At 42.2% G+C, this 26,262-nt stretch overlaps 1 protein-coding gene across 2 annotated transcripts in view; it reads left to right on the top strand.

Annotated features, from left to right (window-relative positions):
- GRIN3A (glutamate ionotropic receptor NMDA type subunit 3A) overlaps positions 1-26,262 on the top strand; it is a 213,204-nt gene that overhangs the window by 179,087 nt on the left and 7,855 nt on the right. Inside the window, exons 7-9 of one of the 2 annotated variants that reach the window (XR_011254220.1) lie at positions 10,233-10,397; positions 12,613-12,689; positions 19,258-19,955. Coding sequence is in view for 1 of the 2 variants with exons in the window: in XM_069575538.1 (XP_069431639.1) it covers positions 10,233-10,397; positions 12,613-12,689; positions 19,258-19,597 (582 nt within the window). In the remaining variant the exon portion in view is untranslated. Of the gene's footprint in view, positions 1-10,232; positions 10,398-12,612; positions 12,690-19,257; positions 19,968-26,262 lie in introns of those variants that run through there. The other variant, XM_069575538.1, reaches the window with a different exon arrangement.

The raw sequence follows: 26,262 nt of genomic DNA on the forward strand, positions 1-26,262 counted from the left end.
CAATGCAGAAAACACGGGTTTGATTTCTGGTGCAGGGAGTTTCCACATGCTGTGGGGTGACTGAGCCAGTGCTCCTCAACTACTGAGCCTGTGCTCCCGGCAACTGCTGAAGCCTGCACTCCCAGAGCCTGTGCTCCCTCACCAGAAACCCCTTCAGGGAGAAGCTGGAGCTCCCCAACGAAGAACAGCCCCCGCTCACTGCAACTAGAGAAAGCCCTCACCCAGCAACGAAGACCTAGCACAGCCGAAAAATAAATAATTTTTAAAAAATAAAGCAATTGGGCATAAGACTTCCCAATGACTATTTTCTAACAACTGTTTCTAACTGAACAATAGAGTTTCCAATAATCAAAACAAATGGAGTCATATAGAGTTCAAACATCTGTATAATAAAATCTAACAAAACAAAGCTAACAGGAAAATTTTAAATGAAGAAACATATGTAATGTATTAGGAAAGGGCTTATTAGTTTTCTTCAGTAAAAATTCTCACTTTTTCTGAAATGCACAATTGGGCAAATAATATAAATATATAATGCATACACAGGGAGATAGGAAAAACAAACTTCAAAAAATAACCTCAAAAATTGAACACATACAAATTGGAATAACCAAAATAGAAAAAAAAAAAAAAGATTAGTTGTAAAACAGAGTTGGCAAGGATGTTAACATCCTGTGTACCGGGGCATCTTGGGAATCACTGGGAATGGTTTTCACTCTCTTGAGAACTATTTCATACAACACAAGGCATCAGAATAGTTCCATCATCTAACCTGGTAATCCCATCCATTGCAATATATATCTCAAAGAAAGAATCAAAAATGATTTTTAAAGTGCTCTATGCAAAAGGTGTTTTTATTGCAGCAATATTTGTATACATGTATACATGTATACATACTAAGCAATATTAAGTATTTGACAGTTTGGGAATAAAGTGAATTATGATAAAATAATAGTTGCTAATATAAAGCCATTAAAGTTAATAAATAATGATAAATCAATATATTTTCAGATTAAGCTTTTTGAAAAGCATAATTATTAACATATAACAGAGTTTATAGCTCTGGAAAATATATATGCATATGGTCATAGTTTAGAAGAGACAATGAAGAACTGAAGATAATTGTTTATATAGAAAAATGATAATGTTGATTGCCTCAAATTTAATTTTTGGAAATATTTTTCTGAGTTGTTTTATTAATACATTAAGACTTTTCAAACGACTGCACAGTGGAGCTAATTTAGCACACTGAGCACCAGGTCCAAGGGTAGAAGATGGTTGCCCAAACCTAGAAGGGACCAGAGCTCTGGGAGTATCAAGGACAGAAAGGGGACGTGTCCTCAGCAACCTGGGCAGTGCCATGCTGAGGAGTCATTAAGCAGATTCCAGGTTAGAGGAGATAGAGGTGCCACATCCCCCAGGACGAGGGATGTGGTGAGAAGTTCCTGCAGACCCTGATTTTCCTGTCCATCAAGATTATTTTCTTATCCATGTGTGTGAGCACTGTTATTAATAACTTCACTCAGGCAGCATCTCCCTGGATTTTGCAAATCATCTCCTGTTTTGTTTCGTGTTAAATGATCTTTCAATCTGTCTTCATTGATGAGAAAGTTGCAGATTGTATGAGTGAATACCTTCTTTCTACCTTTTCATAATTGTTGTTACAAGTTTTTTAGAAATCCCCAAGTATTACATTGCCCGATCTTGCCCCATTGTCTTCACCCAGGGAAACTCTTTCCTCTGGTAGCTCTGCTTGGTGCCTCTGGAGCCCTCACCTCATGCAGATGCAGGCCTCCATCTTCTGCCCCCCCTCCTGCCTGGATAAAGGGCTATATGTATAGACACAATTAGTCTGCCAAATGTTATTGAGCTACTGCTCTTCTGGGCAAAATATTGGGATGGCAAAAAAAAAAAAAAGAAAAGGAAATCAGGTCTTCAAAATTAGAAACAGCATTTGTTTCCTCCCCATCCTGCTTCCAAGAATTTAGGAGTTAGCCATATTTTATAGGCTCCACAACCTGCCTTTTTTTTCCTTTGTTGTTGTTATTCAATCACTAAGTCATGTCCAGCTCTTTGCAACCCTATGGACTGCAGCACACCGGGCTTCCCTATCCTTCACCATCTTCTGGAGTTTGCTCAGACTCACATCCATTGAGTCAGGGATGTCATCCAACCACTTCATCCTCCTTCTTTTGCCCCCAATCTTTCCCAGCATCAGGGTTTTTTCCAATGAGTCAGCTCTTCTCATCAGGTAGGCAAAGTACTGGAGCTTTACCTCTCACTAAAATGTTGTTCTGTCCCTATTTCGGCTCTCTAATTAAATTTAAAAAAATTATTTTCAAACCAGGATTTGACTTTACAGACTCAGAGAGCAAATTTGTATATACAAAGTTTTAACACACCAGATCACTGAAAAAGAAAATGATTTCTCCTGGTTCTTTTAGCCCTGGTGCTCTGGGGGAAAGTACTTAATAAGTATGGGAATCCTTGAGAGTAACTGTATTAAGTTATTTTTCAGGTATGTACTTCCTTTATTAAACATTTATTAGCACTTACTGTATACCAAGCCTCTAGAGACATGCAAAGAAAGGCAGAGCTGTACCCTGTCAGAGAAATTTTCCTAGAATGGACTCACCCATCCATCTCAGTGTTCTGCAAGAGAAATAAAGTCTCTCTCAAAAGAAGTTATATTGACACCTCAGAGCTAGAGGAACTTTATGATACTGAAGACACTGGAAATGATGGCTTCCACTACTTTCCAAGCCAAGTGCCTCTGCTTCAGATGTAAACTGGCTTACCTTGGGTCCTGTGCTTGGTCTCCTGTTAACAAGGAGTGGGGAGTCTGTGATTGGTAGACACACCAAAACCAGGTGAAGTAGGGGAGGGCCATTCCCCAAGGAAAGGATCCTAAGCAAATAAAGCCAACACATTTCCTGCAGAAGCCAGTTGTAATATTAGTGTGAAAAATCTCCAGTTTTTTACTTTATTAATTGTTAATATGCTTTTCCTCCCAATTCCCATAATAGGCCCCCAGATTGATGAACAGTGGCATTAGAAAGTCAGGATGGCAAGTTTTCCAAGTTCTCTGAGCCTCTTTCTCATCTATCAATTAAGAATATCAATCTCTTTCTCCATCACAGAATTATTCCAAAAATCTCTTGAGATCTATAAGAGTTTTAGGGGGTAGAAATATATACATCAATTTATATTATATAAAGATTCTAGGTTTCACATGCTTTCATCCACACATTCCAAAAAACACTTTTTGAGAACCTAATAAGTGTTAGGCAGTGTTCTAGGCAATCAGGATATGCACTGGACAAATGAGCAAAATTCCTGGTTTCTTGGAGCTTACATTCTCCTTGAGGAGGGAAATAGACAGTAAATATGTGTTATGTCAGGGGCAAAATAAAACAAGATAAGGGAAAGAGATTGAGTCCATGAGAAGAAGAGTCCAGCTTCTCTGATAGCTCAGCCAGTAAAGAATCCACTTGTAATGCAGGAGACCCCAGATCGATTCCTGGGTTGGGAAGATCTGCTGGAGAGGGATGGTCTACCCACTCCAGTATTCTGCCCTGGAGAATTCCATGGACTATACAGTCCATGGGGTCGCAAAGCATCAGACACAAATGAACGACTTTCACAGGATAAGAGGGAGAGGGCAGGATTTGCCTTTTTTTTTTAACTTTTTAATTGTTTAAATCATGGTAAAAACAATTTGCCATTTTAACCATTTTTAAGTGTACAGTTCAATGGCATTAATTAAATTTACACTGTTGTGCAATCATCACCACTACATGTTTCCAAAATTTCTTACATGTTTCCAAAATTTCTTTCATCATCCCAAAGAGAAACTCTGTAACTACTGAGCATAACTCCCCATTTTCCTCTAGCCCCAGCTCCTGATGAACTCTTATCTACTGATTATAAGCAGATGAATGGATGAGCTAAATGTGGTATGTACATACAATGCAATATTTTTCAGCCATAGAAAGGTTTGCCTTTTTAACCACAGTAGTTAAAGTAGAGTTCAGTGATACGTAATGTTTGAGCAGAGACCCACAGAGAGCAAGTGAAGGACCGTTGCTGATTCCTGGTGGAAGAATTTACAAGGCAGAGAGAATAGAAAATGAAGAGCCTCAAGCAGGAACAGCTGGATGGTTTTAAGAGAAGTGAGGAAGCCCAAGCTGCTGAGCAGAGTGAACAAGTGTGAGAAGAAGAATATGAAGCAAGAGGTGTGCAACCAAGTCATGTTAGGTCCTGTGGGCCTTTGTAAGGGCTCTGACAGGTACTCTGGTTGAGGCCAAACATCATCACTGGGCACTGAGCACAGGAGTAACATATTTTAACTTATCCTGGCTGCCTTGCAGAAGACAGACTGAAGGGACCAGGGAACAATTCAGAAGCTATTTCTGTAGTCTAGGTGAGAGATGATGGTGACTTGGACCAGGCTGGTTGGTGGAAATGGTAAGAAGTCATCAGATTCTGGACATACTTTGCAGACAGCATCCACCATATTTGCAGACATGCTAAGTACAGGATGCTAGAGAAAGGGAGGAATCTATGCTATTTGGCCTGAGAAATTGCAAGGATGGAGATTTATTAAGAAGGGACAGACTGTGTGAAGAGAAGATTTCAGAAGGAAAATTAGAAGTTTATTTTGATGTGTCATTTTGAGATTCTATTAGATATCCAAGTAGATAGGCTGAGTCAGGAGTTGGGAATGATATGCATTTGGAAGTCATTGGTAAATAGATGGTATTTAAAGACATGGTCTGGATAAGAAAGTGAATGTAACTAAAGAACTGAAGTTATGCTAATGTTTAAGGTCAGAAGGATGGGGAGGAACCAGCAGACAAGACTGATATAGAACAAGGAGAAAGGATTCCCCAAAACAGTGAAGAAAATACATCAAAGAGGATGAAATAAGTTTCCAAGCTGATACATGAATAAGTTGAAAACTGACTCTTGGATTTGATGGCCATTGCTGGTTTTGACAGGGTCCTAAGCCAGGGATTGAAAGCCTGATTGGAGTGCGTCCAAAAGAGAATGGGAGGAGAGGAATTGAGAACAATGAGTATAGACTCTTTAGAGGACCAGAGAAATTGGGTAGCTGCTGTATGTTGGAAGACATGGACTGGGGGCTAGGGAGGCTTAGATTATAGGATTTAACCAGTGACATCTGAGGCAAATGATGACTCAAATAGTTTATCTGCATTTCTTGCTGGAGTTTTCAGAACCTAGTCAGTCATCTAACCATCTGTCAGATGTTTCAAGGGCCCACAACCGAGCAAGAGGCAGAGGAGGGTTTAGCAGCAACAGAATTGGTGGTCTTGGCCTCTTTATGTCACCGGAAGCACTAATGATCTAAACAGAGACCACTCAGAATCTTTGATAGTACAGGCATCACCCTTTATCTGAATCTAGTCTGTACCTAGAAATACGTTGGCTGGTAGATTTCCAGATGGTGAGAGTCTTTTCCATTATCTTGTATGAGACAAAACAAATAAATAAAACATTCCCACCTTTTCCAAAAAGCCCAACCAGTTTCCCTAAATTTCATTAAAACATACTTAGACATTTGTTAGCGTTTAATATCTAATGCACAATGCATGAATTGCTATATATGACAATCCACCAATGATTTCTACATAATAGGAACCATTTAAAACACCAGTTCTTTAATGCTTAATCAGTGGGTATTCACGCGTGCATAATACAGAGTATGCTTGCCCTCCACAATGCAATGAATATGTTACTGTAAATGAACAATAAAATAAAATGTTAAGGAAATATAATACTATAAATAACATTTAGCAAAATAAAATAAGCAAGGAAGGCAATTTTTTGAGTAGTTACTTATTGATTAAGGAGGTAACTGAGAGAGACTGGATGGGCTGGAACGAGCCTGTGAAGGACTGAGTGAAGCCATAAATGCCTGACATTTGCCCATGGCTAAATCCTGAGACACTCTTCTCTCCTTGGCTCTTGAGACTCCAGAAGTGTGTGGCTATGAGCTATCAAATGAAGCTGCAGATGAAGCAATGGGATAAAGAAAAAAAATTCCACTCACATTTCTTTGCTTTCACTTATACAGCTCTTGACAACGTGAGACCGAGCTGTAATTGCATTTCTGAATATGATGCTTCTATCCATGTCACTTGCAACAGTAATCATTATTTTGTCTGCATCACTTGAATTTAAAGATTTGACATTGAATATTCATTTCTCCTCTTCTTCCTCTGACCAATGATAAATGTCAAGTTGAGCAAGTTCCACTCTATCAGACAAAAAGATTTCACTTGTTAATGTGGGACAAATGCATATATTGAATGCATAGCACATTGAAGCAGTGTGGTCCTAGGAGAAGAACAGCTGAATTACAACTGCAGCAGTACATTTTATCAGTCAGACTCAGACACAGTTTAAGCGTTTTTCACTGGTGCCCAAAGGCAGATTATAGGGGATTTGCAATCCAAAGGGTGAGTTTTGAATAAAATTTTTTGCAAGTTGTAACAGGGAATAGACAGCAAGAGATGCCTCTGAAGGGTATTTGCTTTATGGTAGTTCAGGCTTTAGCATCATACAATCCTGGATCCATAGCCTGGCCTCCTATTTTTTAGCTTGTATGACATTGGGTATGGTAGTTAATGAACCTCAGTTTCCTTGAATGTGAAATGGGGATAATAATACTTAACTTCAGTTCAGTTCAGTTCAGTTTAGTCACCCAGTCATGTCTGACTCTTTGTGACCTCATGAATAGCAGCATGCCAGGCCTCCCTGTCTATCACCAACTCCCGGAGTTTACCCAAATTCATGTCCATCGAGTCAGTGATACCATCCAGCCATCTCATCCTCTGTCGTCCCCTTCTCTTCCTGCCCCCAGTCCCTCCCAGCATCAGTCTTTTACAATGAGTCAACTCTTCACATGAGGTGGCCAAAGTGCTGGAGTTTCAGCTTCAGCATCAGTCCTTCCAATGAACACCCAGGACTGATCTCCTTTAGAATGGACTGGTTGGATCTCCTTGCAGTCCAAGGGATGCTCAAGAGTCTTCTCCAACACTACAGTTCAAAAGCATCAATTCGTCAGTGCTCAGCTTTCTTCACAGTCCAACTCTCACATCCATGCATGACTACTGGAAAAACCATAGTCTTGACTAGACGGAACTTTGTTGGCAAAGTAATGTCTCTGCTTTTAAATATGCTATCTAGGTTGGTCATAACTTTTCTTCCAAGGAGTAAGCATCTTTTAATTTCATTGCTGCAATCACCATCTGCAGTGATTTTGGAGGCCAAAAAAATAAAGTCTGACACTGTTTCCACTGTTTCCCCATCTATTTCCCATGAAGTGATGGGACCAGATGCCATGCTCTTCGTTTTCTGAATTTTGAGCTTTAAGCCAACTTTTTCACTCTCCTCTTTCACTTCCATCAAGAGGCTTTTGAGTTCCTCTTCACTTTCTGCCATAAGGGTGGTGTCATCTGCATATCTGAGGTTATTGATATTTCTCCCGGCAATCTTGATTCCAGCTTGTGCTTCTTCCAGCCCAGCGTTTCTCATGATGTACTCTGCACATAAATTAAATAAGCCAGGTGACAATATACAGCCTTGATGTACTCCTTTTCCTATTTGGAACCAGTCTGTTGTGCCATGTCCAGTTCTATTTAACTTACAATACTATTATCAGATCATAATATGCATGTATGGTGTCTGGCACACAGATGTCTAATTAAAAAAAAACAGCAACTACTTCTATAATTCTATTAGTATGTGGGTGTAAACAATGGAAATTTAAAGAAAGAAGTGTGTAAAATAAACTGAATATAGCCTCTTTGTTATTGGGCTAATAAGAGGAAAATGAGACCAATTATTGTTATGCACAAGATAACAGAGGGGAACACCAGGGTTTAAAAGCAGGATGATTCACTGTAAGTTACATTTTTCTTCTTCATCTTGGCAGCACTTTATACAAAGCAGCACCAGTCTGTTTAGTCTTTTGCTGAGTGTTCAGTGCTATTTAAGTCCCAAGTGAATTTGCCCAGTGTGTTCTTCATCCACAGCAGTAGTAACTCATTGAATCCTTCTATAATAGCTGTATCCTGTACACATTACTACAGGTCCAGGCTGAGGGCTATTTTCAGGCACATTTGTATATACTTTCTGGAGGTCAGGTTGGTCATCACATGTACAGAGATGTCCCAGGAAAAGCTCTAGTAACTGAGTACCCCTCAGGGCCTGATAAACTGCTCACCTTTCCTACACTAGCATTCCTTGTTCCTTCAGGCTGGGCTTCTTTCACTCTCAGGTGCCCCAGGCTGGGGGACCTGGGGCATGCTCTGTGTCCCTTCTCACCCCTAGTCTTTCCTTCTCCAGGGATCCTAACACACATCTTTGGTCCAGAGCCATTGCCAAAAGTAGTATCATTGAGGAAAAGAGATTCCATGGCCCAGCCTCCCCCAAAGCTTGAAATCTCCAAGCTCTGCCTCTGAGCCTGGTCCCCCACATAAATTTCCTGGAGTACCAGGAGGTCTAGCCATGCCTGAGCCATCCTGACTGCCTGCTTCTCCAGGACTGGGGGTAGAGGAGAGGAGAATGAAAGAAAGGAAAACTCCTTCAAGAGGATAGGTGGATCACTCATGTCAGTTAAATGATGTGGTTCAGAGTGTAGGCTCTGGAGTTAGCCTGCCTGCCTAGGTGTGAACCCCCCTGACCTTTACCAGCTATGTGACTTTGGATGAGTCATTTAACTCTCATTCCTAAGTTTCCTCACTTGCAAAATGGAGACAGTACCTCCCTCATAGGTTGTTGGGAAAATTAAGCAAGTTGCTATATTGATAAAGTGCTCAGAACTGCGCCTTCCACGTGTTAAATGCTAAATAATTATCAATGATGATAATGACCGAAAGCCTCCAGCAAAGGGATGATACTCGGGGTCCTTAGCATTGGCTTGTATGATCTTGGGTACGGTGCTTAATCTAGCCTTGCCTAGGGCTGGCCTGTTCCTCCCTCAGGATGCAGGGCCTCTGCACCCCACCTCTGAGCACAGCCATCTGTCTCACAAGCTCACAGATCAGTGTGCTGGAGGTTCGTGTCTCTGTCACATTCTTTGTTTCTGCTGCCCTCAGCTTGGAGTGCTACTTTCCCACCCAGCCTCCACATTCCACCTGTCTCACTTTAAGTCTTATCTCATGAGCCAGCTTCTCTGCAAAACCTGGGAAGTGTGAATCAATGTATCATGCGGTATAAATGTTTGCTTTCTCCCTAGACTTGAGCTGATTGAAGGTAGGGACATAACCCTCCTATCTCCACCCCTGGTACTTGGGAGACTACCTGGCACATTGTAGGCACTCAACGAATCAAATGTCTTTTTCTCCTGGATTGATTGGTCATCGATGTCAGTGACTGAATGCATATTTTGCAGAGACCGCCTGTAAATCCATTAGCCGGTCACAGGTGTTAAAGTGATTTTTTTTATAGTTGCTGTTGCTCTCTTGTTGTAGAGTAAAAAGAACCTGAACTTTGGAGCTAAACAAACATTGACTAACAGGCCAGCTTTGTCACTTAAAAACTGCAAGAACTTCAGTTTCTGCAACTATAAATTATAGTTATAATAGCTATCTAAGCACAAAAAAAAGAAAAAATAGTAAGCAATCAACAAGTAGATCCCTTCTTTTTCTCCTCTGTGGCTGTCTAATTTTGTGACCTAGCTCAACTTCCTTCACTTTTCTGGTCCCAAGTTCCTCATCTTTAAAATGAGGACATTGAACTAGATGATATCCTATCCATGTTCCCTGTCAGATCTAAATGAAAATTTTTATTGCGCTCATCATCTTTTCCCCTTAAATCTAACTCACTCTCTGTCCCTGGGAGAGATTCTTTCCTTGATAACTTTTTGATGTTTTAATAAACTAAATTGTTTTAATTTTCACTCTCTATGTCTCAGTGTCCCTTTTGACACCATAGCGTGCTCTAGACACAGGGCCTCTTCATGACTCCAGGAACCAAACAAAAGCACTGTATGTGAGTAGCACCCCCAGGAATTGTGCCCTGCAGCAGCCCTCGGTCCTGGATCCCCTTCACAGTGTAGCATAGTGACATCTGCAGAGCGCACAGAGAAACGGTCTCCAGCTTTCCTTGGGTCCAGCAAAAAACGATGTTCATCTCAGAGTGGACAGGCGTGGGACCAGGTGCAGCCCCCCATTCATGACCTTTCCTTTCCTGTTCTGCCACAGACCTTGCAGATGGGCATCAAACACTTCTCTGGGCTCTTCATGCTGCTGTGCATTGGATTTGGTCTGTCCATCCTGACCACCGTTGGTGAGCACATGGTGTACAGGCTGGTGCTGCCACGCATCAGGAACAAATCTAGGCTGCAATACTGGCTCCACACCAGTCAGGTGAGTGCCACCAGGCCTCTCCCTCTAGTATCCTTAAGCATCAGAATTCCCAATAATGGGAGAATCCAGGACCTCAAATGACAGGTTATCAAGAGAACCAGGTGGTGTAGACACTCTTAGTATACAAGATGGAACTCTCTCTATCCCATTAATGCACTTGCCCCTTAAATTAAGCTGTCCCATAATGCCCTTTCCTTCCATATAACCCTCCACTGTTGCTCAGAGTGGAAGCAACAGCCTTGTTGTTGTTGTTTAAATGTTTTCTTGTAAGTAGTTAGTTGCAAGAAATATAATTTCCAGCGTTTTGGAAATATTGACTTTTTTAAATAAAACTGTTAAATCCATTTTCAAATTGTGTCCAGTAGGATCTAATAGAATAGGCTAAATAGACTGTAAATGCCTTAGTAACAATACCCGTTATTTCTCTTAGCTTGTCACAGGAAAACATAGGAAGTATTTAGATGCATGTGGTTTTGAGATTGCAATGACAAGTTTTTAACATGATTTCACTTAGTGACAGTCTGAAGAGATGGTGTGAAAGATTTGTTTCCTTTAGAGTCTTTCTTGCCAAAACTGAAACCCATTAAATGATCTTGAAGTCTTCTGTTTCCCTTCAGATGAATGCTCGGGTCCCTGCTCTTGCTGCATTTCAATTGTCCAGAGCTTAGAAGTCCACTGATGTCATGGCCAAGCTCTAGATCAAAGTTCCTTCGTGTTATCCAGACACCTATGCACTCACCAACAGGAAGAACTAAAACTGTCAGGCAGACAGTCATTCAAGCTCACTCCTTTGTACATCTCACCTGATGGAAACAGGCATTGAGAGCTGAAACATACTCAGAGGGCTTCTTACTGATGAAGTGAAAGTGAAAGTCACTCAGTCATGTCCAACTCTTTGTGACCCCATAGACTATACAGTCCATGGAATTCTACAGGCCAGAATACTAGAATGGGTAGCCTTTGCCTTCTCTAGGGTAGCCTTTGCCTTCCCAACCCAGGGATGGAACCCAGGTCTCATGCATTGCAGGCTAATTTTTTTCCAGCTGAGCCACCAGGGAAGCCTAAGAATACTGGATTGGGTAGCCTATCCCTTCTCCAGTGGGTCTTCCTAACTCAGGAATTGAACCGGGGTCTCCTGTTTTGCAGGCAGATTCTTTACCAGCCGAGCTACTGGGGAAGAACTGATGAAGGGGCTCTAGCAAAGACAGCAGATTCCCCCTGAGTGCAGGGAGGGACGAGGCCGGAGCAGCCAACCTGACCTCCCAGACAGGCTCCCCGCTGCCTCCCAGCAGTGAGGCTGCCAGTTCTGCCACCTCTGCCCCCTGCATCTGTTATGCTGCTCTCTTCTTTAACACAGCACTTTTTTTCTATATAGGTCACTGTTATTGGTTTGGTTACATGTGAACCCTGTTCTACTTTCATCCTAGGACGTATTTGGTCTCCTAAGGAAGATTCTGCAGACAGTTGATCCTCTCCATTATAAATCAGCATGATTAGTTTAATTCTAAGGAGTTACTACCTGCTTTGTTTTGACTCATCTTTAGCAATTGTACTAAGTCCTTTGCCACATGTTAGTTATGATAGTGTGTTAGTCACTTAGTCATGTCCAGCTGTTTGCGATCCCACCAGGCTCCTCTGTCCTTGGGACTCTCCAGGCAAGAATACTGGAGTGGGTAGCCATTCCCTTCTTCAGGGAATCTTCCTGACCCAGGGATCGAACCCAGGTCTCCCTCATTGCAGGCAGATTCTTTACCGTCTGAGCCACCAGGGAAGCCCAGTTATGATAACTCTTCTTTTATTTATTTATTTGGCTGCACTGAATCTTAAGTGGTAGTATGTGATCTCTTAGTTGCAGCATGCAGGATCTAGTTCCCTGACCAGGGATCGAACCCAGATCCCCTGCATTGGAAGTGAGGAGTCATAGGCAATGACACACCAGGGAAGTCCCAACTTTTCTTTATATCACAGACCTTTTTACAACTCAGAGTATTTCTAAGTTTCCCATCAAATTATTTTCTTCCAGGTAAAATACTGTCTTAGCATTCATTTTCTCTTGCGATTTGGGACTGAATATTGATCTTTTTCTCTGCCATCAATGATAATTGGTTTAAAGAAGCCAAGGTTAGTAGCAAAGAGATTAAATCTCAGAGGGTGCTTTGTGCCCCGGTTCTGTGTTTCTAACGATCTCTATGTGTGAATCTGTTCTTTCCATCAGAGATTACACAGAGCACTAAACACATCATTTGTAGAGGAAAAGCAACAGCGTTTCAAGACTAAACGTGTGGAAAAGAGGTAAGAAGAGGCCAGTTCCAGGTATCATTTCTGTTTGTTAAAAGCTTAAAGATGCAACTAAGACTCCATGCTCAAGAGGGAAATTATGTACAATAATTCAAATCAAATCAGGACTAAATCGTTGAGAAACAACATATATGTTGTTTCTAAAAAATTGTTGTTTCAAGTAAAAAATATGTTGTTTCAAATAGAAATCAGTTCAATTCAGTTCAGTCACTCAGTCCTGGCCAACTCTTTGCAACCCCATGGAATGTAGCATGCCAGGCCTTCCTGTCCATCACCAACTCCCAGGGTTTACTCAGACTCATGTCCATTGAGTTGGTGATGCCATCCAACCATTTCATCCTCTGTCATCCCCTTCTCCTCCCAACTTCAATCTTTCTCAGGATCAGGGTCTTTTCCAGTGAGTCAGTTCTTCACATCAGGTGGCCAAAGTATTGGAGTTTCAGCTTCAGCATCAGGCCTTCCAGTGAATATTCAGGACTGATTTCCTTTAGGATTGACTAGTTGGCTCTCCTTGCTGTCCAAGAGACTCTTAAGCTTCTTCTCTAACACCACAGTTCAAGAGCATCAGCTCTTCAGTGCTCAGCTTTCTTTATAGTCCAGCTCTCATATCCATACATGACTACTGGAAAAACCATAGCCTTGACTAGACGAGCCTTGGTTGGCAAAGTAATGTCTCTGCTTTTTAATATGCTGTCTAGGTTGGTCATAACTTTTCTTCCAAGGAGCAAGCATCTTTTAATTTCATGGCTGCAGTCACCATCAGCAGTGATTTTGGAGCCCCCCAAAATAAAGCCTGTCACCGTTTCCATTATTTGCCATGAAGTGATGGAACCAGATGCCATTATCTTAGTTTTCTGAACATTGACCTTGAAGCCAACTTTTTCACTCTCCTCTTTCACTTCCATCAAGAGGCTTTTGAGTTCCTCTTCACTTTCTGCCATAAGGGTGGTGTCATCTGCATATCTGAGGTTATTGATATTTCTCCCGGCAATCTTGATTCCAGCTTGTGCTTCATCCGATCCAGCATTTCTCATGATGTACTCTGCATATAAGTTAAATAAGCAGGGTGGCAATATACAGCCTTGACCTACTCCTTTCCCGATTTGGAACCAGTTTGTTGTTCCATGTCCAGTTCTAACTGTCATTTCTTGACCTGCATACAGATTTCTCAAGAGGCAGGTTGGGTGATCTGGTATTCCCATCTTTCAGAATTTTCCACAGTTTGTTGTAATCCACACAGTCAAAGGCTTTGGCACAGTCAATAAAGCAGAAATAGATATTTTTCTGGAACTCGCTTGCTTTTTGATGATCCAATAGATTTTCGCAATTTAATCTCTGGTTCCTCTGCCTTTTCTAAATCCAGCTTGAACATCTGGAAGTTCACGGGTCACATATTGCTGAAGCCTGGCTTGGAGAATTTTGAGCATTACTTTGCTAGCATGTGAGATGAGTGCAATTGTGCAGTAGCTTGAGCATTCTTTGGCATTGCCCTTCTTTGGGATTGGAATGAAAACTGACCTTTTCCAGTCCTATGGCCACTGCTGAGTTTTCCAAATTTACTGGCATATTGAGTGTAGCACTTTCACAGCATCATCTTTTAGGATTTGAAACAGCTCAACTGGAATTCCATCACCTCCACTAGCTTTGTTCGTAGTGATGCTTCCTAAGACCCACTTGACTTCACATTCCAGAATGTCTGGCTCTAGGTGAGTGATTGCACCATTATGGCTATCTGGGTCATGAAGATCTTTTTTGTATAGTTCTTCTGTGTATTCTTACCACCTCTTCTCAATATCTTCTGCTTCTGTTAGGTCCATACCATTTCTGTCCTTTATTGTGCCCATCTTTGCATGAAATGCTCCCTTGGTATCTCTAACTTTCTCTAAGAGATCTCTAGTCTTTCCCATTCTATTGTTTTCCTCTAGAAATAGAACAGACCAAAAAATACATATATCTCTACATAGATGGACACTGAAATGCAGCAGAGGCAATAGATGTTGTACAAAAAGTGCCAGTGTAATCTCTAGGCACAAGTGTGCATGCATGCTAAGTCTTCCAGTCATGTCTGACTCTGTGTGCCCTAGAACTGTAGGCCACCAGGTTTCTCTGTCCATGGTATTCTCCAGGCAAAAATACTGGAGTGGGTTGCCATGCCCTCCTCCAGGGAACCTTCCCGACCCAGGGATCGAACCTGAGTCTCTTATGTCTCCTGCATTGGCAGGTGGGTTCTTTACCACTAGTGCCACCTGGGGAGCCCCCTAGGGTCAAGTATCCAGCTCCAAATCCTGACTCCTACACTTAACGATATGTGTGGTCCTGGGCAAGTCATTTATTTAACCTCTCTGTACCCCAACTTCCTCATTTATGAAAATGAGATAGAGTACCTACTTTCTAGAGACTCTAAAAATTGAATAATACATCTAAAGCCCCCCAAACAAAGCTACTTTAGCTATTTTACTGTGTACCAAATACACGTAAGACTAAATTCATAAGTACCACAGGCAATTAATTTCATGCAATATTGCCCCTTTGGCATGTTTCCATTCCCAACTCCTTTCCAGCACTCCCAGGAATATTCAAAATATACAACAGACATGTTCTGCTTAATCCATTTCCTGGCACTGTTACTGCAAACTCCCTAGAAAAGAGCATCTCATTAATAGGAAGTAACAGGCATTAAATGCATAATTGACATGTGGAAATTGAAACTCTACACCTTCCCCACATCCAGCCTGTGGAAAACTGTTGCCTTATTCATGGTGGTTAGAGATGTCAGAAGTATTTGGGTCTGGTACCTGGCTGGCCTCTGTTTCTTGCTGCCTAAGGCAGCCTCTTGGTCTTTTCTTATGTCCACAGGCTCTGTTCACAGCATTACCTCCAAGCAACTCTTTGTCGTCTACAGCAGATCTTCAGCTCCAAGCTGAGGATTACCTTAGCTTTCTGGGTAATTTTGAAATCTGACACTCACGCTTCTCATTTGCAATGGACGAGGAAAAGGGAGTGGAAAACATGATTCTCTTTCATTATCTGTATCTGCTCAGGGGCTGCTGGAGTCCCCGTCTCTGCAATTTGCATCGAGCTTGTCAGAATCATTTCAGCTATCTCTACGGCCTCTCTTTCCAGGCAGTGAGCACACACTCCCCCCAGCATGGTCTGTGATCTTCCTGTATCACATTGTGGCCCTGTCAGCAACAAACTGTAGGCTAATCAGGTCATAGCTGTTCTATGTCATGTTATGTATATATTTTTTCTACATGCTGTGTATATATTTTTTTTATAATTATTTTTAACATAAATGTTTAACCAGAGAGGAACACAAGAAGACATAGCAGCAAAGACACCATCTCACAATAACAAAGCATTTGTTCTCTGGCCTAATAGAAACAGGAAGCTACTCGTGATCCCATTTCCAACTGTGATATGACTCCTAGTCACATCTCTCTTGCCTAAATTCAGAACCAAATGTGTCTTTCACTCAACGTATCCATTTTTTTTTTGCAGATTCCCTTCTGAAATCCCTTATTTTGAGAAGGAGCTAAGATAATACGCCCTCATGGTTTATTGGGCCCTTATTTCCTATGCCACCTCCCTACAACCCAACACCCACTTGTAACCTTTCAAACGCAGTGAGTGTTTGGGGGCCCACTGAAGTCACATCTCTTCTGAATGGTCTAGTGGAGTATTGAACCTCAAAGGTATAAAATTGCCCAGTGAAAACTTTTTAGTGTTAAATTCACTCAACTCACTAGTTACTTTATACTCTAACGCTCAGGAAAGCTTACAGACTACAACTGAAACACTGTAGAGGCTAACAATATAACAGAGTCATTTCTTCTAGTTAGACACCACATCTGACATTCAGTATCTACCACCTTGCATTCATAAATGGCTCAGAGCCACGTGTCAGTAATCAGAGCATTAATGATGCTTCCACCTATCACCTATCATGGAGTCCAGTTTTTGCTTATTACTCTATATTATGTTCCCAGATATATACACAAAGCTCTGGAGAAAACCAGACTGGCTATTTCTATTTGCTTGATTTCTGAGGTTGCCTGACATTCTAGGAAAATGTGTTGGTGCATAACTCCTAGGTTTTTCCCCACTATGAATCATCCCATGATCCTAAAGTTAGGTCTCTTGGCTCAAAAACTTTCTCTCTCTCTTTTTTTTTCTGCAAGAGTATCTGTGCAAATATCTTTATCTGATACAACTTTACATTCCTCCTCTATGTTCCACATTGATTGAGTAAATATGGTAATAGATAAATGAATGAATGACTAACACATGGGTTTGAGGAAAGGCCTGGAGAAATTTGCGGGCCATGGCATGAATATTTATTGCTCCTTTTTTACTTAAAGCAGAAGAAAAAAGTAGATATTGCAAAAGACTATATACATATATATATATATGTATATATAGAGAGAGAGACAGTCCTTAGTTTATTCAGCACGTGATTTTCTGTAAATTTTGGTCTGTCCTTCACTCTACTGGATTTCCAATATACCTCCTCTTTTCTCTTTTCCTCTCACCTCAAGATATACAAATCATAAACCATATATACAATAATACATACCACAAACAAGATTGTTTTGAAATTATTCAAATTCAATAGGAAAAAAAATTGAAGAAAGAAAGGGAAACGTAAGGCTAGGAGGAAAATTATAACCATACCTCTGACCTGGTATAAAGTCAATGGAGCTGTAAGTGGGCTCATTATAAAAATTGTACCCAGCCCAGGACACAGGAAAACTGTGTTACGGTGCCCCCTGTCTATATATATGAGACCTAAAACATGAGAAATATTAAAGAACTACAGATTGGCTTAGAAGGTGTTTGTGTGTCTTAATGGCTGGGGGCATGTATCACCAATTTTTGCTGTGAGAGAAATTATCTCAATTTATAATGGTTTAAACAACAATGAGTTGCTTATGAATCTATGGGTCAGCTGTGCAGTCTGTCCAGTCTGGGCCAAACTTGGCTGATTGTGGCCACACTTGCTCCTTTGCCTACAGCCAGCTTGGAGGAAAGGAGGGAGAAACAGAGCTGGCTGGTCTAGGATGGCCTCAGCTCGTCAACCAGGGAGTCTGGGGACTCTCTCTGATGGTCTGTTTTCACCCAGCAGACCAGTCTGGACTGGTTCCACTGGAGCAGCAGGGTTCTGAGAGAGGCAGTGGAAGTTTGCAAGGCTTAGAACCGCCACCTGCCACTTCTGCCACTTTCTACTGGACAGGACAAGCTATAAGACCAGGCCAAATTCAAGGGGAAGAGAAAACAGACTTTCCCCTTGAACCCTCCTTGATAAGGATGAGCTGTGAAGTTACATTACAGAGGGATATGGATGAAAGGAAGAACAAAGGATTATGCCTACTTTCACAATCTTCCACAGGGCAAAATGAAACAGGATCACCCTGGTAAGTCCTTGTGTTTTTGTTCTTGTCCATGTAACTGAATCAACGTTTATCTCTCCCTTTCCCCCTTCCACTGCAGGTCCTCCCCTTCTCCTTCTCGTTAGTAAGAGCCCAGGAATAAAGTCTTGATTCAGTTACAATGGATGAGAACACAGACACAAGGACTTAATACAGTGTTTCTGTTTTATTTTGCCCTGTGGTAGATTGTAAAAGCGATCATAATTCTCCTCCTTCGCCTCCTTCAACAAGGCTGGAAGAAATCAGCAGTCATGTGCTTAAGGCTCTAATCTGTTCTTGTAACAAAAAACTCTTCTCACTCCATCTGGCTGTCAGTGTATTTCAGAAACCAGACCCCTTCCTCCTGAACCTAGCCATCAATAGCTCTTTTGCTGTCTACAGCCATCTCAGGGGTGGTGGTAGTTGGTTTAAGAGGAGCCTGAAAGAGGACTGCAAATGTATTTCTCTTTGACTTTCATTATCCCAGCAAGAATTTGAGGATTTCTTGGATATATATATATATATATATATATATATATATATATATATTTTTTTTTTATTAAGCTTCAAATCTCAGCTGTCATTCTCAGCTCACAATGTCATCTCTATAATGGGACACTTTTTGCTGAAACCTGCAGCTTGTATGCTTTTATTCTCCTTAAACTCAAGTAGTGAACATCAGGGTTGTCCTATGGGACTAAGGATGAATCATATTAGAGTGTCTACTAGCAGAACCATGCTTAGAGTCCAACAGCTGAATAAACAGAATTTCACATCTACCAAAGCATCATCTTTATAGCCATAGACTGTTTCAATGCAGTGTGGCTTTCTGAGCTTCACTGGCAGGAAAAGAATAGAAAAGCATCTAAGGTTCTTCATAAAAGAACATGCCATACCCTGGTTTGTCAGCCCCCCAGGTGATACACCCATTCCAGCATCAGGGCAGCATGAGACTTGTTAAGAAGCTGAACTTCAGTTGAAAAGGACTCCTTTTGTCCCCTTGATGCTCCAGCAGGTAGTCTGTCCAAGGCTTTGTGACTCCAGCTCTATCTGCATATCCAGCTCTGTATTATTCACAAGGAAGTGGCTGAAAGATGGGCAGAGCTAAAATGAATCTAAAGAAGTTCAATCTAAAGTGTCTCTTGGTTTCCTAGGTCCAGTGTGGGGCCCCGTCACCTCACCGTGTGGAATACTTCCAATCTGAGTCATGACAATCGACGAAAGTACATCTTTAATGATGAGGGTGGACCAAACCAGCTGGGCATCCAGATCCACCAGGACATTCCTCTCCCGCCAAGGAGAAGAGAGCTCCCTGCCTCGCTGACCACCAATGGGAAAGCAGACTCCCACAGCGGGGCTCGGAACTCAGTGATGCAAGAGCTCTCAGAGCTGGAGAGGCAGATTCAGGTGATCCGCCAGGAGCTGCAGCTGGCCATGAGCAGGAAAACGGAGCTGGAAGAGTATCAAAGGACAAATCGAACTTGTGAGCCCTGAGTGGCCACGCTGCTCCCCTCTCTCACTTCCTGGCCTTCCTCTGAGCCCTTGAGACACTTTGTAATGCTCTTTTGTAACTACTGACCAAGGTGGGGGGAAGCTGAGGTTTGGGTCTTCTTAGAGGTCAAGTGTGCTCTCCTCCAACCTGCAAAGCAGTGGCCAGTCTTCTCAAGCTCATTCCTAGGTCTCCTGGGTAGGTGTGTTTTTCAGAGCAGGAATCTTAGTCAGGAGTAATGCCATGTGAGGGATCTGTGAAAAACCAGACAACCCCAGCTCCTGTTAACCTTTTCACCAGGTGCCACATTACTAATTCTGGTTTTTAGCCCTTTCTGTGCACTATCAACTATAAGAGATAAAAGTGTTAACCATATCTGTGTCTTCTTGGGTTGTTGGTTTTAATCTTAGTATATGAAAGTGAAAGCCGTTTAGTCGTGTCCGACTCTTTGCGACCCCATGGACTATACAGTCCATGGAATTCTCTAGGCCAGAATACTGGAGTGGGTAGCCTTTCCCTTCTCCAAATCTTAGTATAAAGCAGGGTTATTCAGGGCTGTGACTTTTGCTACAGCTCCCCAGTCTAGATGTGTCCCCACAGTGTGAATGGGGAGCCAGGGAAGAGCTAGAGACACTTGGGATGGGGAGGTGGGTACTTAGAAAAGTCAGCTGAACTCACTCATATCACAGCAGGCTGATGACTGATTGGATCAGGCAAGAGCCATGGTTTGAAAAGGGTCCTGGATCTCTGACACCATCCTAACATTGGGTAGGAACATGTTTACATGCCACTATGAAAGGGGACAGAGATGCAGTGAGCAGGAAGAGGACAGACAGAAGAGGCATTAAAATGTACACCATGCTTTTTGAACAACAAAAAAGAAAGTTTGCTAAGGAATGAATAGGGCTTTACTTCTAACTAAGCATCTACACTATAGTGTGTGCCTTTTATAAAGCAAAATGAGAGAGAAAAGCAATGCAAGGATGTGACCTTAGGATGAGACTGGGATATTCCTGCTAACTGCCTGCACAGGACATGTGAGCTGGTACTGTGGGTTAATGGAGATGTTTTGCAAGCCATGTACGAGGCTGTTCTCAGATCAGCAGTCACCTATGTCTTAGCTGTAGGCCTCCCAGAGATGAACCTCAAGCCTGTGTACATCACAAGCTTAAGCATTCAGGAATGTGCCCTGTGCTTTTCATATCTGTATGGATCCCTACCAAGTCAGTCTTGCAGCCTCATACCCCCTCATCTGTAACAAACTGTGAACAGGCATTGGTCCCTCTGATTCTCCCCCAAACCCTATCTAATGGTTGATATGAGTAAGCAGTTTCCCCTGTGCCTAGGCACCCCTTTCCCAGTGTACAAAGGCTTGGACATACAGAACAGGAAAGGAGTATGGACACTATAGAACAATCCTCAACCCCCTAGCACCTCAAAAGGGTGCTGACTGCCAGGGCTCATCCCCAAAGGATGGGGTGGGAAAGGGGGTGGATGTGGGCTCAGAAACCTCCTGTTACTGGCACCCCCACGTAACTGACTAAAATGGTCTAAAAATGGGGTGGTCTAAAAATGACTCTTCAAGAAACACTGTTCTAGAAGTTTGGCTGTTCCAAGCATGAGAATTGAAAAGAAACTTTTATGAGCTTTACTCAAAAGTCTTCAGCACACACCTGCTGATTCACTGTCTATACAGCCATTCTCACCCCAGGGCACCGTGTCAGACTAGACTTCCTTGTCTATCAATTATTTGCTTTATTTTCTCAGTTGCTTATCATCTTTGCTCCATCCCAATCAATTTGAAGCCCACAATGACTTAGCACTGTGCCAAGCACTATGTTCTGTAAGTTGCAGATCATTGCAAAAGCTCCTTAAATGCAAAATTTCTTCCCCTACTTTTGGATGCAATCCCTGAATTCCCACCAAGAGCTGCCCAGTGCCCCCAGAGAAAGATAACACTTCAAGCTGCAAGTAAGATAACTCTTAAGCAATTAGTTAGTTGTCTGAGAAACCCCTGGGGTGGATATAAGCTTAGAGAGTCTGATGAGGGAGGGTTCTTCTAATGTTAGACTTCATCAACCACACAGATGAAACCATTCAACAATGAGGGGACAGTGAGCCCTGGAAACAGAAAGGACAACTCTGTTTTGAAATGCGCATCCTCCCATGTTCTCACCCCAGACCCAGAAGCAGGTTTGCAGCTGCTTTTGAAAGACTATGCCCCTTAGCCCTCCAATCCCACCTGCAACAGCTAAGGATGCTCTCAAGACTCTACCACCATGCTCTGCACTGCTAACCTCTACAAAGCCCAGAAGGCTGACGTACAGGTGTACCTCAACTCACGTAACAGCCATGCTCCTAAAGTTGTACGTGGACACTTTTATAACTCAGCTCAGATTCTGACTACTTGAGAAGCTGGCTACTTAAAGGAACCCAGAGGTGAATTCTTTTGTAAAGAATCCTTTTGTAATGCAATTAATTATCCCTTAATGTATCTGTTTTGTAAGTTTGGATTTTTGTATATCAGGTTTACCTTAAGCTTCTCTCCTGAGGCATTCTGAGCAGTGGTGATAACATGCCAGACCACCCTGCCCATCCACAAAGTAGATGACCAGGGCATGGCTTCTCAAATATCTCCTGATGAACTATGTGGCCAAAACTGCAGCCAGGATGCAGCCAGAAGCTGCAGGGGCTGAAAGCAGGCTTACTGTTGTCAGCATTGCTTGAATTGCCTCCATGTTCTGGACAAAGAAAAACAAAGAATAGTTGCTTGTGGTGAAATGAAGCAGTCTTCATGTTAAGTAGCAATGATTATTTTTATCAGTAGTAATTGAACAGTGTTTTGCAATTTGTGAAAGTGTGTTGTATTTTGTAAAAAGGTTTCATGAAACGGTGGGTCCTCTGAAATCCTTCCTTCCTTGTTCTGCTCCACCTCTGTTCTCTCAGCTGCCCTCAGGCTCAAGAAATACAAAGATCAGAAGTTTTCAGGTGGAGGGTAGTTTTCTGGTGAAGAAGAAAGAGGCAGGGGATTCTAACTTGCCTCCTACTGTGGGTAATGTTTCATGAGGTCAGATCTGTTTTTTCCAAGGTCTGCTGTTGGGAAACCAGGAACATGACAGGCCCACTGTCACACACCCGACCCTGTTTACAAGGGGGAATTCCCGGCCCACGAAGCTTATAATGAATAGGACTGGGTGAGTTGGGACAGACGGGGCTACTGGTTCATGTAAATAATGAAAACAAGGGCTCTAGAGTTTGGATGCCCAAGGTGGAGGAGCAGGAGGATGCCTTCAACAATTGAAGACATGTTGGAAGAAATGTCTGGGCCAGACAAGTGAGGCAGCCAGGGACACAATCGGGTGAAGTCTGGGGGGCGACTCTCCATTATCCGCGGATCTTGTTGCACAAACCTTGTTTAGGAGTTGCTGCTTCCATGCCCACCAGATAAGTGGTAAGTGGAGCAGCTGCCAAGCAGGACAGAGCTATGCCATCTGGGCAACAGACTTCTCAGTGCTGATGCTGGGTCTATTAGAGCCTTGTGGCTAGTGAGCCCTTCCTTGGTATGCATAAAGACTGAAGGGGGAGAAAATAACAGAGCCTCTCTTCCTCCCCACTCATATTTTTGATAGGCAAACCAGAAAATTCATCCAGTCCTCAGAAGGGACAGCTTTCTAGTCATCAAAACCACTTCACTCTGCAGCATTTATTCTTCACCCACCCATGTCCATCTAATCCAGGATGCCCCTATGCTTTTCGTTCCTGTTTTCTGAAAATAACGTACCTATATGTATTTTCTTAAGGTTTGTAAAGAGTGTTTGCATTGTGTCTTCACTTTAATGTGTGTGCAATCGCTCCACTCCAGGAAGGACTGAAATGCTGTCTTGTGAGCATGAAGTGAACTGGCTGTTTTGCTCCAGCCACTTTTCTTGTACAATCACGTGGATGGACTAGATGTCCTCAGGACTTTTCCGTCTTCAGTTTCTATGACTGTGGAATAAATGTTCAGATAGAAACATTCACTTCCAGATGTCCTGCTGGCATTGTCTCTGGGGACTCAAATGTTGATGTGGCACCAGCCCCTTTCCTAACAGGAGACCCAGTGATGCTGTGACTCCTGCCTGTCTCTGGTTCCAAGTGGCACAAAACATGCTGTGCAAACTCAGAGCCCTGGTACCATGAAGTTAAACTGAAACAGCTTTGTCAGAGAGTCACATCCTAGAGAAAGCCACCATACTAAGAGAGCTCTGAAAAACTGCCTGACCACTCTCATTTACTAATTCAACAAACATTTGCTAAACAACTTATATTTATGAGCCAAGTGCTGGAGACACAATTGTAAGATGGACATGGTCTCTAACCTCAGAGACCTTCTCATTTGCCCTTTTCACAACCCGTAAATTGATATAATAGTTGACGTTTATTGAGCACCTATTTTAGAAACTGTGATCTCATTTAATCTTCATTAAAACCTCAAGAGATTGGTACTCTAGAGTAGGTAAACTAGACTTCTAGTCTAAAAATGGAAAGACGAAGAGGGAATTCTGTGAGTTGCCACAGCTAATAAAAGTAGGGCGAGATTCATATGTAGGCAGAGCAATTCTAGGGCAATCATACTATAGTGTCAGAATATTGACTATCACCTGCAAATTCCTCGCCTTCTAACACCTCTCCTCCAGTCTTTCAGCCATACAGCCACCTGCCCATGCGTCAGTCTGGCTCCCAGCTCCACAGAAAGCTACTGTGGTAACTGCACCTGCTATGGTCCAGTGAACTCAACACAATAGCCCTTGAGTCTCACAGAAATACTGTTTCAGGGATTTCTTTTTGTTTTTCTAGTCCAACCAAGAACTGGTGCAAATTCAGTTCCAGATCACTCAGCAATCCTGCAGTTTCAGGTATTTTGCAATTTGCTGCTGGCAAACTTGCCATCATGTGTCTGCTAACTGGGTAGATGCATTCTTCACACACTATCTTTTGTGTTTTAATCACTAAGTCATATCCAACTCTTTGCAATCCCATGGACTGTAGCCTGCCAGGTTCCTGTCCATGAGATTTCTCAGACAAGAATACTGGAATGGGTTGCAATTTCCTTCTCCGGGGGATCCTCCCAACCCAGGGATCGAACCTGGGTCTCCTGCATTGCAGGTGGATTTTTTTTTACCAACTGAGCTACATAAATCAAATCTTATAAAAAATATAGACCTACTATAACCTAGTTCAACCAACTTACCCAAGTCTGTTTTATATCATTCAATCATTCATTTTTTGGATGCTTGTTCTGAGCCAGGCACTGGGCTGGCTGTTGGAGACAGAAAGATAGAAAGCAGATTCAGATGCCAAGGAGCTCAGTCTGGTGGGGAGACACAAACTGGGAAAACAACATGGTGTGTACTGATAAATAAATACGTATTGGGGGACTTCCCTTGTGGTCCAGTGATTAGGGCTCTGTGCTCTCTCTGCTGATGGCCCAGGTTCAATCCCTGGTCAGGGAACTAAGATCCCACAAGTTGACCATCATGGCCAAAAAAGTGAAATGCACATTAGGTACTATGGGAACAAAGAAAACACCTTTCCATATGTGTCTACATGTCATGTGTGCAGTGGAAAAATTGAGTGGAGAGTAATAGTCATCCCAGGTTAAAAAACGAAAACAGCATGTGCGGTTGTGGAGCTGGGAAACTATGACAATCAAGGTATTTAACAACATCAAATAGTTAAATAAGACAGAAACATAAAGCACAATGTAGGCGGCAAGCTACAGGCCCAGAAAGAGAAAAGCAGGGGCAAGATCACTGTGCTAAGTTGAATTTGTTTTATAGATGAAGAAATCTGAAGTAAGGAGACCTAAAGTAACTTGCTAAGCAGCAGGTTCATACTCACCCAAGTCATATTAGGTATAGTGCCTGGAATCACAATAAGCACTCCACAAATGCATAAACGGGTTAGGTGAGCAAGGAGAAATCTAAGATCCTTCTGGTTCAAATCTACTCCAGAACAAAATGCTATGGGAACTCACTGAACCAGGGAATAGGGTGTGGCAAAGAGACCCTATTCAAATTAGAACTATCAGGGGTAAATACACTGGCTTTATATAAGTCTTCAGAAAGACTTCAAAAAGACACAGAAAGTATTTTCACTTAGTATCTCCTTGATCACAAACACTCTAGTAGTACAGGTTTCCACTTGGGGTGAAAAAAAAAAGTGGATGAAAGTCTGATTGTCACATTTTGATTCTGCTACTCAATTGAGTAGCAGAATGGGACCTGTTTCCTCATCTCTAAACCAAGAACATGGTTTGAGGTCCCCTTTCAGCTCCCATACCCTAGCTTTCAGATCATTACATGCCATAGATTTCAGCATTCTGGAACCCTCAGAGCAAATCACTGTTACACGAATATGAATATGCTATGGTTCCAATTTTGTCTAAAATTTCCCTCAAAAAGGACTAATCTACAGTAAGAGAAGCCCTTGCTATCATGGGTTGCCTCCAACAGAGGTATCAGAATTCACTACAATTCCTTTTGTTATTACCACAAATGAAATTCAAAATGCAGTCATGTGTTTTACGGTAATTCAGATTTGAAGTATTGCTTCAATATATGAGGAAAGGTTGTTTCTATTAAGCGGATGGGAAAAGGGAATGTTTGAATCCACTCATTAGGCCAATAAA

Source organism: Ovis canadensis, chromosome 2, assembly GCF_042477335.2.
Source record: "Ovis canadensis isolate MfBH-ARS-UI-01 breed Bighorn chromosome 2, ARS-UI_OviCan_v2, whole genome shotgun sequence".
Lineage (NCBI taxonomy): Eukaryota > Metazoa > Chordata > Mammalia > Artiodactyla > Bovidae > Ovis > Ovis canadensis.